We start from the raw sequence: 14,565 nt of genomic DNA, 5'->3' as shown, positions 1-14,565 counted from the left end.
TCATAATTTTAATAGACTTAAGTTGTAATATTGTGAGAAAAAAGTCAGAATATGAAGAAAATCATAATTTAATGAGGCCCAAATCTTAATATTTTAAGGGAAAAGTCATATTTTATGAGAATAAAGTTTTAAGCAGTTTAACAGTTGTAATACTATTGAAAAACTTTGTCAGATATATATATATATATATATATTTTAAGGAAAACGTCATACTTTGAGGAAAATAAAATTGTAATATAAGAAAAAAATCATATTTTTTGAGGGAAAAAAATAGTAATTTGACATTCATAAAGTTAATATATATATATATATATATATATTTATATATATATATATATATATATTTTTTTTAAATAAAATTTCTGAAAAAAATAGTCGAGGCGACTTTACACTTGTTTCTCAGTATGGTCCAATGAGTCCCTGGTAAAGGAGTCATCAGGTACTAAGATGATGAAAATGTAACAACTTACTGTCTGGTGACATCCATCCATCCGTTTTCTGAGCCGCTTCTCCTCACTAGGGTCGCGGGCGTGCTGTAGCCTATCCCAGCTATCATCGGGCAGGAGGCGGGGTACACCCTGAACTGGTTGCCAGCCAATCGCAGGGCACATACAAACAAACAACCAGTCGCACTCACAGTCACACCTACGGGCTATTAAGAGTCTCCAATTTATGCATGTTTTTGGGATGTGGGAGGAAACCGGAGTGCCCGGAGAAAACCCACGCAGGCACGGGGAGAACATGCAAACTCCACACAGGCGGGGCCGGGGATTGAACCCCGGTCCTCAGAACTGTGAGGCTAACGCTCTAACCAGTCGGCCACCGTGCCGTGTCTGGTGACATTCAACATCGAAATAAGCGCCTGAACATGTTCAACAGGATTTATGCATTGCCACCAACATTTACAGGCGGCGTCAATGAAAGAATAACTACTCATAATCAAAAAAAAACCTGATTGTATGTCAAACATTGTTGACAGGATGTTGAACAGAAGCTGACCTAGGCTAACCTCCTCAAATGAATTACAAGACAGAAAATACATTTTTCTCCTTCAAGGCGCCATGGAAAGAGGCACGCAGACTGCAGACATATTGAGCTATTGACTGGCTGAGCGCGTAGGTTATTCCTCAATACATCAGCGTGATGATCAATGTGTGCGCGTGCATCTGTTATCCTGCCTCGTGTGAACCCGTCACGAGCTAACATAAAAAAAAAAGTAAACCTTTCCCGTTGTGCGCCTCGCTTTATGCACCTACAATTTATGAGCCGTGTGCATTTAAATTGTCCAATAGAACATGCCCGCGAGCGACCCTTGTGAGGATAAAGCGGTACAGAAAATGGATGGATGGATATTAGAAATATTATTATTATTATTTTTTTGCCTGAGCACAAAGCAGTGAATTGGTTAGAAAAAAAAAGATTTTGGTCCAATTAGGACTAATTCAACTCCTGTACTTAAAATAAAAACACAACTGTATCCTCGTATCATTGCTTGACTTTTCCTGAAAAAAACAAGACTTTCTTGCAATAGTGTAATTGTAATTTACCTGTTCTGTCTATTGTTTTGACTTTATTCTTGTAACAATTTAACATTTAAACAATATGGAGGTATCCTCCTAACATTGTCTTTTTCTCATAACATTACAACTTTTTTAACATAGTAATACTACAGTACTTTTTAACTTGTAATATTAGTCATTTATACTCATAACGTTGCAAATGTTTTCTTGTAATATATTGTAATACATTAAAGACCCTGTAAAGAGAATTAAGAGATTTGCTTCTAAATAAGTGAAACATATTGAAGGTAATTGCTGAAAAGGGGGCACACTTGGTCCGGCATGAGAACTTGAGAGCCTTCGTTCACATCAGTGGTTATCCGGTGCTATTGCAATGTGCAGTTAGCTAGCTAGCGAGCCATGTTTACACCTAAAAAAACGAAAATCCATCTAACCTTCAGATGGTCCACTCGTGTCACAAAGACAAAGATGAAAGGGAAGAATAGGGGGAGAAAAAAGTCAAGTCTGACATGGACCAGGACTTCAGACTGGTAGGGCCGTTTTAGAGCGCCTCGTTGTTGTGATGTGAAAAATCCTGCAACGACACCTGAGGATATCTTCCATCCACCGAAGTCTGTGAGTGGATATAGTTTCGCAACTCAAACATGAAGGGATGTGTAGTCATAATAAACCTGCTTGTAACATCCATTTTTCAACGGTGTGGTTTCACACATTCACCGAACACGCCCACACAATTTGAGAGAGGAGACTAGTGCTTGAATTCTTTACGATTTTGAAGCCTTTTGTATGCGCATTGATTTTTTTTTTCTTTTCAATCATTCCAACTTGGCAGCTTTGTTAATAACACTGTTCTCTGTGGTTTGTCAAATTACAATTTTTAATTTACAGGACTTTTTCTTGAGAAAATCATATCCTCGTAACATTGCCTGCAAAATTGTCTTTTTCTTCCCCTCCAAAAAAATGTTTTGACTTCTTTTCTGGTAATTACAACTTTATTCATCGAAAACAGAACAAAATATAAGACTTTTTTTTTTTGACTGTGAGGCAGCTCGGTGTTTGAGTGGTTAGCACATTTGCCTCGTATTTCTGAGGTTGGGGGTTTGAATCCGGGCTCCGGCCTTCCATGTTATCCCCGTCCTTCATGTATTTCCTCCGGGTGGTCCGGCCAACTCGCACATTCCCAAAACAAAAGTAATCGGTACAGAAAATGGGAAGAATGGATGGATAATATGACTGTACCCTTTTAACATTGCAAGTTCTTTTTTAAGTTAATATTCTGACTTAATTCTCACATTTTACTCATACTTTACAATACACATACTACTACATACATACTGTATAATGCATATAATACATACATACAACATTTCACAGTGAGAAATGATTTGCTTTTCCAAACATTTCCAGTAAAAACAGCCCGCGAGACATTTCAGCAAGTCTTCTACATCTTCTCTTGAGCAGCCAAGTAAGCATAAAGGCAAAAATACAAACCGGCGTCGCCTGCAGCACAACTTTTATCTTCTCCCGCAGAGTGGCGGCGTTGCGCTTCGACGACAAACCCGAGTCGCACATTTTTCTGGCCTGTCGCCTTTCCTTGGTGGCGTCGCGAATTATTATTTTTAATCTTCCTCCGACACCGGCTAGGGAAACAATGGCGGTTTCTGGAAGCGCTGCGAGTACACTTGCTATATGGCTCTTCTTATCTGTGCAGACCCAGAGGCAGAGCCAGCAAGACGACACAAATAGTTGCTGAATTGCAAAAGAAGTGTGGTTGCGCACGCACACACACACACACACACACAACTCCCTACGGTGTGTATCATCTCCCAGGGGGATAAACGACAGCTTGCTAGTTCAGGTGCTGTTTGGTGAGGTAAACACGCAGAGGAACAAGTCTTAAGTCCTCTCTAAAGTCCTGATAGGATGCTGCCGTACAGTATGTAAATTAGCCTCACGCTTCTCTCCTCAATATTAAGCACATTAAGACGACAAGTATGCACAGCGAGTACAAACACTTACGAGTGAGACAATCCGCACACGTAACGCGAGCTGCTTGTTTTTCCTGCACGTTTAACTGGAATCTGCTTAACTTCCGTAGCAACTAAACGGTAACATGGCTCCTTCTTCCAGGTGGCAAAAGTACGCACACCTCTCTACTTAAGTAAGAAAGCACAAACTCTGAAATGTACATAAGTGAAAAAGTATTTATTATTATTATTTTTTTTTTTATTGAGTATTATATACAATACCTGTTTTGATAAGTTGGCATAATGAACAAAACTGCACGCAAAATAGTTTCCCCTTTATGTTTAACTCTGGATTTTTTTGCTATCACAATAAATGTTCTTGTGACAAAACAAATACTATCTGTAATCTGTACAACTCGGTTGATTTGTAAACAATACATATTTTTATGATTGGAAGTAAAAATACAAAATTAAAGCAATGTGGTTGCACAAGTGTGTTGCGTTTGTGCCAAACATACATTTTGGAATGACGGGGCAAAGGTTTCATTGGACTACCTGTATAGCACATTTCCCCTCTTGTGTTTGAGAGATTCTGCTTTACTTTCATTGCTTCGCACCATTGCCTGCCTCAGGAATAACTGAAATCAGGAATGGAAAAAAATAATAATGCTCTTTTGAACCCACTAAAGGCCACCGGCATCTATCTTTGATTTACAGCGCCGAGCCTTTACAGCGGCCGCAGGTTGATTTACTCGTAACGAGCCGCGGGAGGTGAGCAAGATGTTCTGCTCTGCCGTGACCAAAATGACCATTTCAACTTTAATGGGCCGGCGCGCCATCCGCGACGGAGTTCGGCCGTTATGTCAACAACTCGCATAGCCACAGGTGCCACATCCACTGCAAGCAGTAAATCTTTATTTTGCAGCATTTGTAGCTTCTTCTAACCAGAAATGCATGGTCCACTCCTAGACTAATGTTTTCCATTTTTATGTTCGAAAAATCTCATGGCACACCACCAAACAAAAACTCATAAAAAGTATATCGTGGTGCCTTAAGATGCAAGTTTAATTTGCTCCGTGGGTACACTTTGTACTACTGTACATTATTGAACTGAATTCAAAGAATTAAAACAGTTTGTGCATCATGATTTAATGCTGCAATCCAATTCATTGTGCTGCTCCTTCTGGTGTGCCCACCATGGCCACTGGGAGGCATTATAATACTACAGTCATGCCGAGACAAGCGAAGAGTAGTACTTCTCCTGCTGTAAGTGGCCCTGTAAGATGCTGTACTAGAGATTGCTACCAAATTTGAACCACGTCAGGTTATCAGACTTCCTGTGTATGCCGCGATAACTATGAGCTGATGACATGATAGTCTGAAGCCAAACTTAATCAAATGTTGCTTTTTTTTTTTTTTTTTTTTTTTAAGGCTGGTCATGTACAGTATATCATTTATTAATACAAATATGATATTATACTTTATATTTAAACACGAAAGAAGCCTGAACAGGGGATATTGTCATCGTTGGCTGGTTAACAAGGCTGACTAATTTCAATGAACAGAAAAATCTGCAAGCATATAAAATAAGGTTCCAACGAAGTTCCCCACATTCGCACGCCTCCATTAGGCATGACGTAGTGAGGGCTCGTTGATTGCTGCTTGCGGCTTAAATTCAAAAGATTACATTTCCGAGGCACTGAATACACCATCATCTTGCAAACAAGCAAGTCAAGTTGTTTGTACACCAAAACTGACCTTTCCCTCTCTTCACAGTCCAAACTTGGATGTTTGCTCTGATGCAACACTGCAGTAACGCAAAAATCCCCCGAGAGTTTACTGCAAAACAAGTGGTCACAATAAGGAGGCTCGGTGGATTTAGCCGCTTGTGAAATGCTGAATATGAATCGACACCATTCGCAGCGTAAAGCCAACGGCTGCAATCTTTCATTTGAATCTGCATATCAAACCAAGCGCAACCTTCGACAGGCTGCTCTTGAAACATGCATGACGCTCATTATCTCAGAATCCCTATTGATCCCCGACATGTTATACTGTGTCCAGGTTTACGGGGCCCCGACAGCTAAATGTGTTTGAATTCACTTTCAGGCGTCTCACTGCACTGACGTTTACCAACACCAAAATCTCCTGGGGATAAATTAACAGATAATGAAGAGCCTCCCCTGCGGACTCATAAAACTCCCTCCACTCCTTGAACCCTTAAACAGCACGTCGGGAAAGAGCGGCGTACTTTTTTATTCGAGCGAATGGGGAACGAGGGGCCATGCAACAAGCTTAGGAAAGCGGCGAACGCTCGATCAATTTGGAGCATTTGATCAGAACATATTAGGAGCCGGCGGCACGGTCGCCGACTGGTTAGAGGCTCCAGCACGCCCGCGACCCTTGTGAGGAGAAGCGGCTCAGAAAATGGATGGATGGATATCAGGAGCCGCTGTAGGCAAAGCTTCCCGTGCACGTGCATTTTGCTGAAAGAATCGTTTGGGGTCCATCAGTGTACAGCTGATATCGCTGCTTATTTTTATCTGAAGGACATTTTCATCACATTTTGTTTGTTAAGAAGAATCACAAAAACACAAACGTATCTCGAATCAACTTTCCCTGTTGAAATTAATGTTACATCATTTTACTCAAGCAAAATAGTATGGTATTGGAAAATATACACACGCAAACATTTTGCAATTCGGTCCGTAACGAAAACACCTTTAACCTGTAGATCGTAACATAATGTGGTACAGTTCTGCCAGCCGGGTGGCATTGTGTTTTTGTTTGCTGAGTCCCACCGGCAGGCACAACTCAACTCATGTTGTAACTACTTTATCAAGTCCATCCAATAGAGAGTGTTGCATGTATAGTCTTAAAAAGACAGCCATCCTGCTGTGTTCTCCTTCTGGCTGGCTGTCTCTCTATCTGGTTTTATTTATTTATTTATTTTTTATCATCACAGCACATATTGAAGATATGGAAGCCTGCCATGTATTACCGGTTCGGGGAGATTGTGTCCATGCAGATTGGAACAGAACGCGACGGGCCTCTGGGGTGCAGCAAACGATCTGCTATTGTGGAATGGGTGTGATTGATGTGCAATTTCCTCCCAAGATGTCTGACAAGCGGGTGAACCGGAATGATTTGCAGGCTGGTTCAACACTTTAGGGGGGATGAATTAATCAGATGTAAAATACAGTGGGACAATCAGTTCCGTGACGCTTTTATTTTTGTCGGCCCACTGAGATCAATTTTATTTGGAAACATTTGTTCCGGAGTCCCAAACATCATATAAAATTGATTGACTACACAGGCAACGTCGTGCATCCAAAATTAGGGAGTGGGCGTTCAATTGTTTTCAATCGTTTGTCCTGTTCAGTAAATGGCTGAAATTGCTTTGGCGACTGTCGCTCTCCTTGCCCACATGCGAAGGCATTACAGTCGCTAAACTGCTCCGTTTTATTGCACGTCACTCGAGCGGCCGCGTACAATAAAGGCAAAAAAAATCAAAAATAAATTCAAATCAAATCAACCAAGCGATGGCTCATAATTCGAATAACTTTAATCAACTGGGGCACTTGTGTGTCAAGAAACCACTGTATTCCTGTACATAATCACAATTGCTCACAAGTGACAAACATACAGCAGCTAATCAATGGCTGGGATGGCTCATGGGAGAAGCTAACATACAAGTCTCTAGAAAAGCTCCTCCTTGTCAAACAGCACAAACAGATGGACTCAATGTGGCGAGGTGGGCCGCAACTAAGGGCTCTTTCAGACTTTCTGGAGATGAGAATGCAAAGGCGGTGTTCTGGACCACGCTCCAGAGCGCGCATCAACCGTCCGGCGCTCTTGGCTTCTGCGTAACCCTTCTCTAATCTTCAGTGTCTCGGACGTAATTGGACAGGCTGGTTGGTGGTGGAGGTAAACTGCTGCAGGCTCGCACGGCATCTGCTTGTTAGATGTTAAATGCCAAGCTTGGAGGAAGGCGACAGATGAACCAACTGTGCGTGTGATGTCTCCTAATGGCTGACTGCATGCTTTTATTTAAACCAGCTTTTTCTTTGTTCAGTTGCTTGGTAACTCCATGAAGCGGGTAGAAACCCAATAAGCACGCAGTTGGAGCGGTGGGTTTACCAACTGTTCGAGGCACAGCGTTTTTGTTGCTGATGGTTTCTCGTAATTCTGCTCCGAAATACACTATATATTGCCAAAGGTATTCGCTCAGCCGCCTTGACTCAGATATGAATTTAAATAAATAATAAATAAATAAATACATTCTCGTATTTGGGATGTAATATTGTCTCTATGGTGCTTCAGTAAATGTGAAATATGAATTAAAATCGTCCACGCATTCCTGAGTTCCAGACGTTTTTCTGCAGAGAGGCCTGAAATCAGGGCATTCAAATTTCTCGAGGTGATCTACGTCACTAGCGAAGATCTCTGGCAACGTCTCCGTTCCCAAGGCAACGCTGTCAACATAGCAAAGACGTATGCTCTCACAAGTCGGTCTTTTACATGGAGGCAACCAATCAGAGGAAAGGGGCGGCCTTTGCCAAACATGGACAAAGCACATACAAAACTGGGTCAAACAGAAGTACTCTCTGAGGGGCCTTTTCTGGGCACTCGTATGACAAACGTTTTTTTTTTTTAACTTTTGTACGAAGTCCACGATAGAGAGTCGATCTCTGGAGGACTAAATAGCCAGAAATACGGGGCTTTTAAGTAACATCCCATTCTAAATCCATATGGTCTAATATGATGTTGGTCTACCCTTTGCAGCTGTAACAGCTTGAACTCTTGTGGGAAGGCTTTCAACACGGTTTCGCAGTGAATCGATAGGAATTTTTGCCCATTCAAAAAAGAGCTTATTCATGAGGTCACACGCTGATGTTGGACAAGAAGGCTTGGCTCACTGTCCGCTCAAAATCAACCCAAAGATGTTCGATCGGGTTGAGGGCAGGACTCTGTGCAGGCCAGTCAAGTTCATCCATAGCAAATATATTTGGAATTTCTAAAAGGGTTTTATATCAGTTGTAACAGAATGGAAATGCCAAGCTTGACAACAACAAACTACACGCATATGATGAAAACTTCGAGACATAAGTATAAATATTTACTCTGCAACTCGCCACTGTTCCAGCCTAAAGAAAGACAAAATGCTGGCAGTAATGTCACTGAAAACTGAAAGAGGTTTTTTTTTTAAGGAGCAGTTACCTCATAACAGAGTGGACAGCATTTCGGGGACACGTGCAAAAGGCTCTGAATAATATGAAAACAGAATTGCAAAATCAAAGCCAACTTTTTTTTTTTTTTTTTTAAAACACTTTTTTCCTGTGTTGATGTTCAGTGGGGAAGGTAAAAACACAAAACGGGGGGTGGAAGTCAACCCGCGAGGTCGTATCAGAGGCGGGACGGCGACTTTACGAAAGGGAAATAGTGTAAAAACGCTAACCGGGGTGTGACTCGCTTGTCCAGCCCTGTTTTGTTCAAAGCAATTTATAAGTCACAGCAGATATCTGTTTGCGGAAAACTCTGTGTCATGTGACTAGTTTTCCCAGTGACGGCCATCTGACCGGAGCGAGCAAAACTGTGGCTACCGCTAATGCTTGTTTGACTGTGAATGTGAAGCGGTGCGGACAAAACATGGCGAATACGACTAATGACCCTAAAATTGCAGCCTCTCGATGCTCATTTAGATCAGCATGCAGTAAGGGATCATTTTGGCTACCGAGTTGAGTTATTGTATTTATAAAAAAATCGAATCATGTACGAACTGCGGGTCAGCAATGGAGATACAAATCGAATCGTAACGGGTGTATCGTTGCAGTCGTATTAGTGATGAAAGAAGAGCTGACAGTGAACTCTTGAAACTGGAAAACCCGAGCATCAAAGCCTTCAGAAAACTCCTCGCAATGCAACTTTTCTCCTGTGTTTTGTGTGTTACTCCTACGGCAACACACAACCTGGACTGTAAGATGTTTTGTCAGCACGAGATGATCTCAGTTTAGTTGCCATCGATCTGGTTTCGGCCGACAAGTGAGCCACAAAACAGCCGCCGGTGATGAGCTCTGCTTTATTATCCATGACAAGAATCATTTGAGGAAAGCGGGGAGGAGGGAGGAGCGCCTCACAGCACGTTGTTGTTGCCGCTGTTGCCAGACATCAGTTTGGACAGCCTTCAATACGATCGAGCGTTCAGCCAACAGATTAGTAGTCCAGCATTTCCTCAAAGGTTTCACATACAACAACGGAACAGCTGATTGCGGTTAATTAGCCTCGACACGGTGACGTAACATTTCATACACCTATTCATTCCCCCCCCCCCCCCCCCCAAACACACACAGAAGAATAGAAAAAGGTTCACTAGAGGTTTCGCGAAGTAAGCGCATTCAAAGCTTCATGGCCACAGAACGCATCGTCACTTAGTAAAGTTTGCAATTTTAAACAAAAACCACTTTGTTTTCACATTTATTAAAACAGTCGAGACAAATTTTAACCAGAGACTGAAGGCGTGACTTATGAGGTGTCAATCATTTGTTGCAAACTCGCGAGCATGTTACACTAGAAAACTACACACTCATAAGGGACTGTTGCTATACTACTAAATGTTATCAGATTGAAGTTGTATTTTTTTTGCGCTGCTTCAGGGGTGTGCCCGCCAAATAAGTCAAACCTTCTTTCTCTGGTTGTTTTTCCTTGGGTGCAGTAGTTTCTTGTACGTGAAATTAGAGGCACACGTTGGAGGCTGCTTGTATTTATCATGTCCTATTGTCAAGTCATAATGACTGTTTTAACAACTATGGCAAAAGGTGTGTGGGAGTGCAATTATTGGTTTACATCTTTTTTACACTAGGGTGACTATGAATGTTAAAAAACGTTTTTATCATTAAAGCTTAGACATGTGTTTTATTGTTTTTTGTTTAATACTAACAGTGGTTAAGTTCTTGATACACCTGTAGAGGTAAAAATGTTCAAATGTGTAGCTCAGATCAGATATTCATCATTTGTCTTTTACTGTTGTAACATTTAGGGATTGCAGTGATTAACTTCTTTTACACGTGACAGTTACAAATGTTAAGAATTGTACCGCCAACTTTACCCTCATCATTTGTCATTTAAGAAGGGTTTTTATAGTTTTTTTCATGTTTAATAATAACAGTGGTTCACTTCTTTTTAAGGCCGTTGAGAATGCACAAATGTAACAAATGACACCTTACATTTTGTAAAGGTTTTTTTCATAGGGACAGTTTCAGTCTGGAAGAGTAATTTAAGATTAATTTCCATTGTTTCATATGGGTAAATTGCTTCTAAATCTGAACTATAATATCACATATTATGTTGGGCGATAGTGAACATACAAGTTGCAGAGTATGAAGTTTATTATATATATATATATATATGTGTATTTTAACTCTCGCATCTCCGCAACGGCTGTTTGTCTCTCAACAGCTGGCGCTTAGGTCAAAGCAATTAACTTCACCATGTCATGACGATGCTACGACACGCCTGCAGGCAACACGCTGAGGAATACTTAATGATCCTCCCTTCCCCCCCGCCCCCTCCGATATTTGAATCCCTTCTTCTCAACTCAAGCATGAAAATAACATCATCTTGATTGCCTTGCTAGGGTTCGACGAGAGCAACTTTTTGTTTTGTTTCGTAATTCCCCCCTCTTTTTTTGCGGCAACATGTAGTGAAACCATAAGGGAAGCAAAAGCAATGAAATCCAAACGAGTTCAATCAAGTGAGCAAAAAAAAATAATAATAAAAAAAAAAAAAGCGGATTTAGTTCACTACAGTAGAGATGACAACATTCATTATTCATTATTCTTACACCGCCATGCAACACATGGTCCCAACTGCTGCAACCAGCATTCCCACCAGTGACAGAGAGAAAAAAAAAAAGCCGGGCACACACTGTCTTACCGTCTACACGCCTTCCGCCTCATTTTGACTGCATGTGCATCCCTCCATGCGTTTCCTCTCGTTGCGACTGAAGATGCACTGGGCACGCGCGCGAAAGTGAAAGTGAGGATTGAACGGGAATTGGATGGAGGAGGAGGTGTACGCTGAGAAGAAGGGGAGGGCTGATGATGGAGAGGAGAAGAAGAAGAAGAGGAGGGACAGGGGGGAGGTTGGTGACACTACTAGGGGGAGAGGAGGAGTGCAAGTGTCTAACCTCATGTCACGTTGCGTCTCTCCATCACCATCCTGGCGGGAAGAGAAGAAGAAGAGGAAGGGCGGGGGCGAGCGATTAGATTTATTTGTCAGGCAGGTTTATGTGCAGGAGTTCCTCTCGTGTGGCGTTTAACGAGCTCTCATGTCCCGTCAAAGCAACGCATCGGTTATCCCTCACCTTACCGTGTCACTGGTGAAGACGACGATGCCAGCAGAGCACTAAATGACAGATGAGCAGCATAAGGAAAGGGGAAAAAAATCTAATAAAATGCTGCGCGCTGCAGAATTGGAGAAGAAGCCCCCGAGGGTGGGAGGCAGACTCGCGGAGAACAGCTTTTAACAATAGATAATACAAGTACATTAAACCCCCGTTTGTTGCGAGAGATACGTTTCCAGACCCACTCGCAAATCAACAATATCGGGAGAGCATAGCATTTTTTATTGATACACATTTAGACATTCATGATTTAATACTTTGTTTCACGTGGCACTTTTACAGTAAACTACAACTGGGAGTGACAAATAAACAGCTTGAAGCAAGCACATTTTGCTTCTGATTTGAAGAAATGTTTGCTATCTGTCAAACTGCACACAGCCACTCTGGGGGAAACAAAATGGTACTAAAAAGATGTACCGTCTTTTAAGGTGAGATACCACAGTACTATACATCGCAGGACTTGCGTTGTGACTATTGCGCACACGTACATCGTACATCGTTCGAATTCGCCCCCATATGAATTTTTCCAAGGAAATCTGAGTTGTAGTTCCTTGGCTAAGACGCTAGTGGCTCATACGCCATACAGCAAAATGTTTGGTACACAAATGCGCAGTAACTCACGCTTTGAATCTGGTGCGCTTTTCGGATTTTCACTTTGCATGCGTACCTGAGCATCACTGATGTGCACCCCTGATTATAAACCTTCAAACAACTGTTACAGTAACACACACACACAACAGAAAAACATTCAAACAGAGCATACAACAATGGCCGCAAAGAGCATTGTTGGTAACCGTCTCTTCCTCTTAGACCTCAGTGTTGCCCAGCAAGTTGCGGACAGCACAACATGGTACTGCACTGAAAGTGCGCCACTTTAAATTCAGACTTGCCTGTACAGCATACTGTAAAAATCCATAAAAAAAAAACGATCACTTAAAAATCTACTACAGAGCAGGGACAGCAGGGACAGCAGGGGAAACACTGTTTGTCATTTTATTTAGAGATGATGTCACAGGTGGGAGGTTTTGCATATGCTTATGTTCATTATCATGTCTCTGAACACGATTACAACGGCAACATGAACATGCCTTGTGCATCGGATTTCACTAGAAGAGAAACTATTTGCATTGTACAAATATACACTCAATGAAAGGGACACTAAAGATCCAATCCAAGAGGAGATTTATGTAAGCGCATGTAGCTAAATACAGTGCAAGGGGGGAAAATTGCCGCCCTTTTTAAATTACGAATTAACTGTGATGAATTAATCACAGTTTTTGGAAATCTGAGCTCAGTTTCGCTGGCCACACACAGGCCTGATTTCTGCCAGATTTGTTAAATCATGTAATTACTTAATGCCTGTCAGACAAAGTGAAGTAGGCTACAAGATCTCAACAAGAAAAGTATCACGCCACAATCCATGAACACATTAGAAACAAAGTGATTCATATCCACAGTGTCAGTCTGGAAAAGTTTACAAAGCCATTTCCAAGGCTTTGGCCGTGGTTTCAGCGAACCACAGTCAGAGCCATAGTCCACAAAAGGAGAAAACTAGAAACACTTGTGAACCTTCCCAAAAGTGGTCCAAGAGTGCAACGCCGACTGATCCAGTAGGTCACAAAAGAACCCTGAATGTCGTCCAAAGATAACTGGCCTCAATTAAGGTCCATGTTCATGACTCAAGCACATGACAGACACTGAGCAAAAATGGCATCCATAGGAGAGTGTGTCTGGCATTTGCCCCAAAAACACTTTTGGGAAAATATTCTGTGGACATAAGTTGAACTTTTTGGAAGGTGTGTAGCATGTTGCTTTACGTCCAGTGTAAAAATAGCACAGCTTTTGAAAAAGAATTTCAATAAATCATCATGCCTACAGTTAAACATGGTGGTGGCAGTGTGATGGTCTGGGGCTGCTTTCCTACTTCGGGACCGAGACGACTTAAATTTGGCTGTCTACCAGGAAACCCTGCAGATGAACATCTAACCATCAGTTCTTGCACTCCAGCTCAAGAGCTTTTGACTTATGCAGCAAGAAAATAGCCTGAAACATACTGGCAAATCCACCTCTGAATGGCTGAAAAAATAAAGCAGTATTAAGGTTTTGGAGTGGCCAAGTCAATGTTTGGACTTAAACGAGATGCTTTAGTATGACCTTAAAAACATAATTCATGTGCAAAGCCCCTCCAATATGACTGAGTTAAGCATGTTTGGAAAGAAGGGTGGGCAGTAATCCACAGGGATGCAAAAGACCTCACCAGTTATTGAAAACAAATGATTTCAGTTATTGAAGCCAAGTGTGGCGCGACCGTTTATCAGCTTCAGCTTTTTCAGTTAGGGTCGGATGGTTTTGGATTTCTCCCCCCCCCCCCCCCCCCCCCCCCCCCTTAATAAATAAAATCCTCAGTTAGAAACTGCATTTTCAGCTTTCCTGCCACCCTAATAACAAGTGAACTAGAAAATAGATAGGTGGACTAATTTAACAACGCTTCTCATTGCGGTTATAGTTTGCAGTAGTGGAGAACTACACTGCATCAAACTGAGGGCTGATTCAAATATTTTGCTCCTCGAGTGTAGCTAAATGTTGTCTCAACATATTACAAAATAAAATTAAAAAAAAACATCTCCAAAGTAAATGCGCTAGTTGTGGATGATGTAATTCACATGTGATTTTAAAT

General features: G+C 41.6%; 1 protein-coding gene across 5 annotated transcripts in view; it reads right to left on the bottom strand.

Moving 5' to 3' along the window:
• The window catches only part of LOC133487807 (brain-enriched guanylate kinase-associated protein), a 45,950-nt gene extending 34,474 nt beyond the window's left edge, over positions 1–11,476 (bottom strand). The window contains exon 1 of one of the 5 annotated variants that reach the window (XM_061794955.1): positions 11,420–11,476. In XM_061794955.1, the coding sequence (XP_061650939.1) occupies positions 11,420–11,442 (23 nt within the window). In that variant the 5' untranslated portion in view covers positions 11,443–11,476. Of the gene's footprint in view, positions 1–470; positions 4,503–11,419 lie in introns of those variants that run through there. The other 4 variants (XM_061794954.1, XM_061794956.1, XM_061794953.1 and 1 more) reach the window with 4 other exon arrangements.
• Between the last annotated feature and the right edge of the window lie 3,089 nt (positions 11,477–14,565).

Source organism: Phyllopteryx taeniolatus, chromosome 13, assembly GCF_024500385.1.
Source record: "Phyllopteryx taeniolatus isolate TA_2022b chromosome 13, UOR_Ptae_1.2, whole genome shotgun sequence".
Classification (NCBI taxonomy): Eukaryota; Metazoa; Chordata; class Actinopteri; order Syngnathiformes; family Syngnathidae; genus Phyllopteryx; species Phyllopteryx taeniolatus.
Note: the sequence above shows the minus strand (reverse complement) of the source record. Positions and strands in the feature narration are given on the sequence as shown.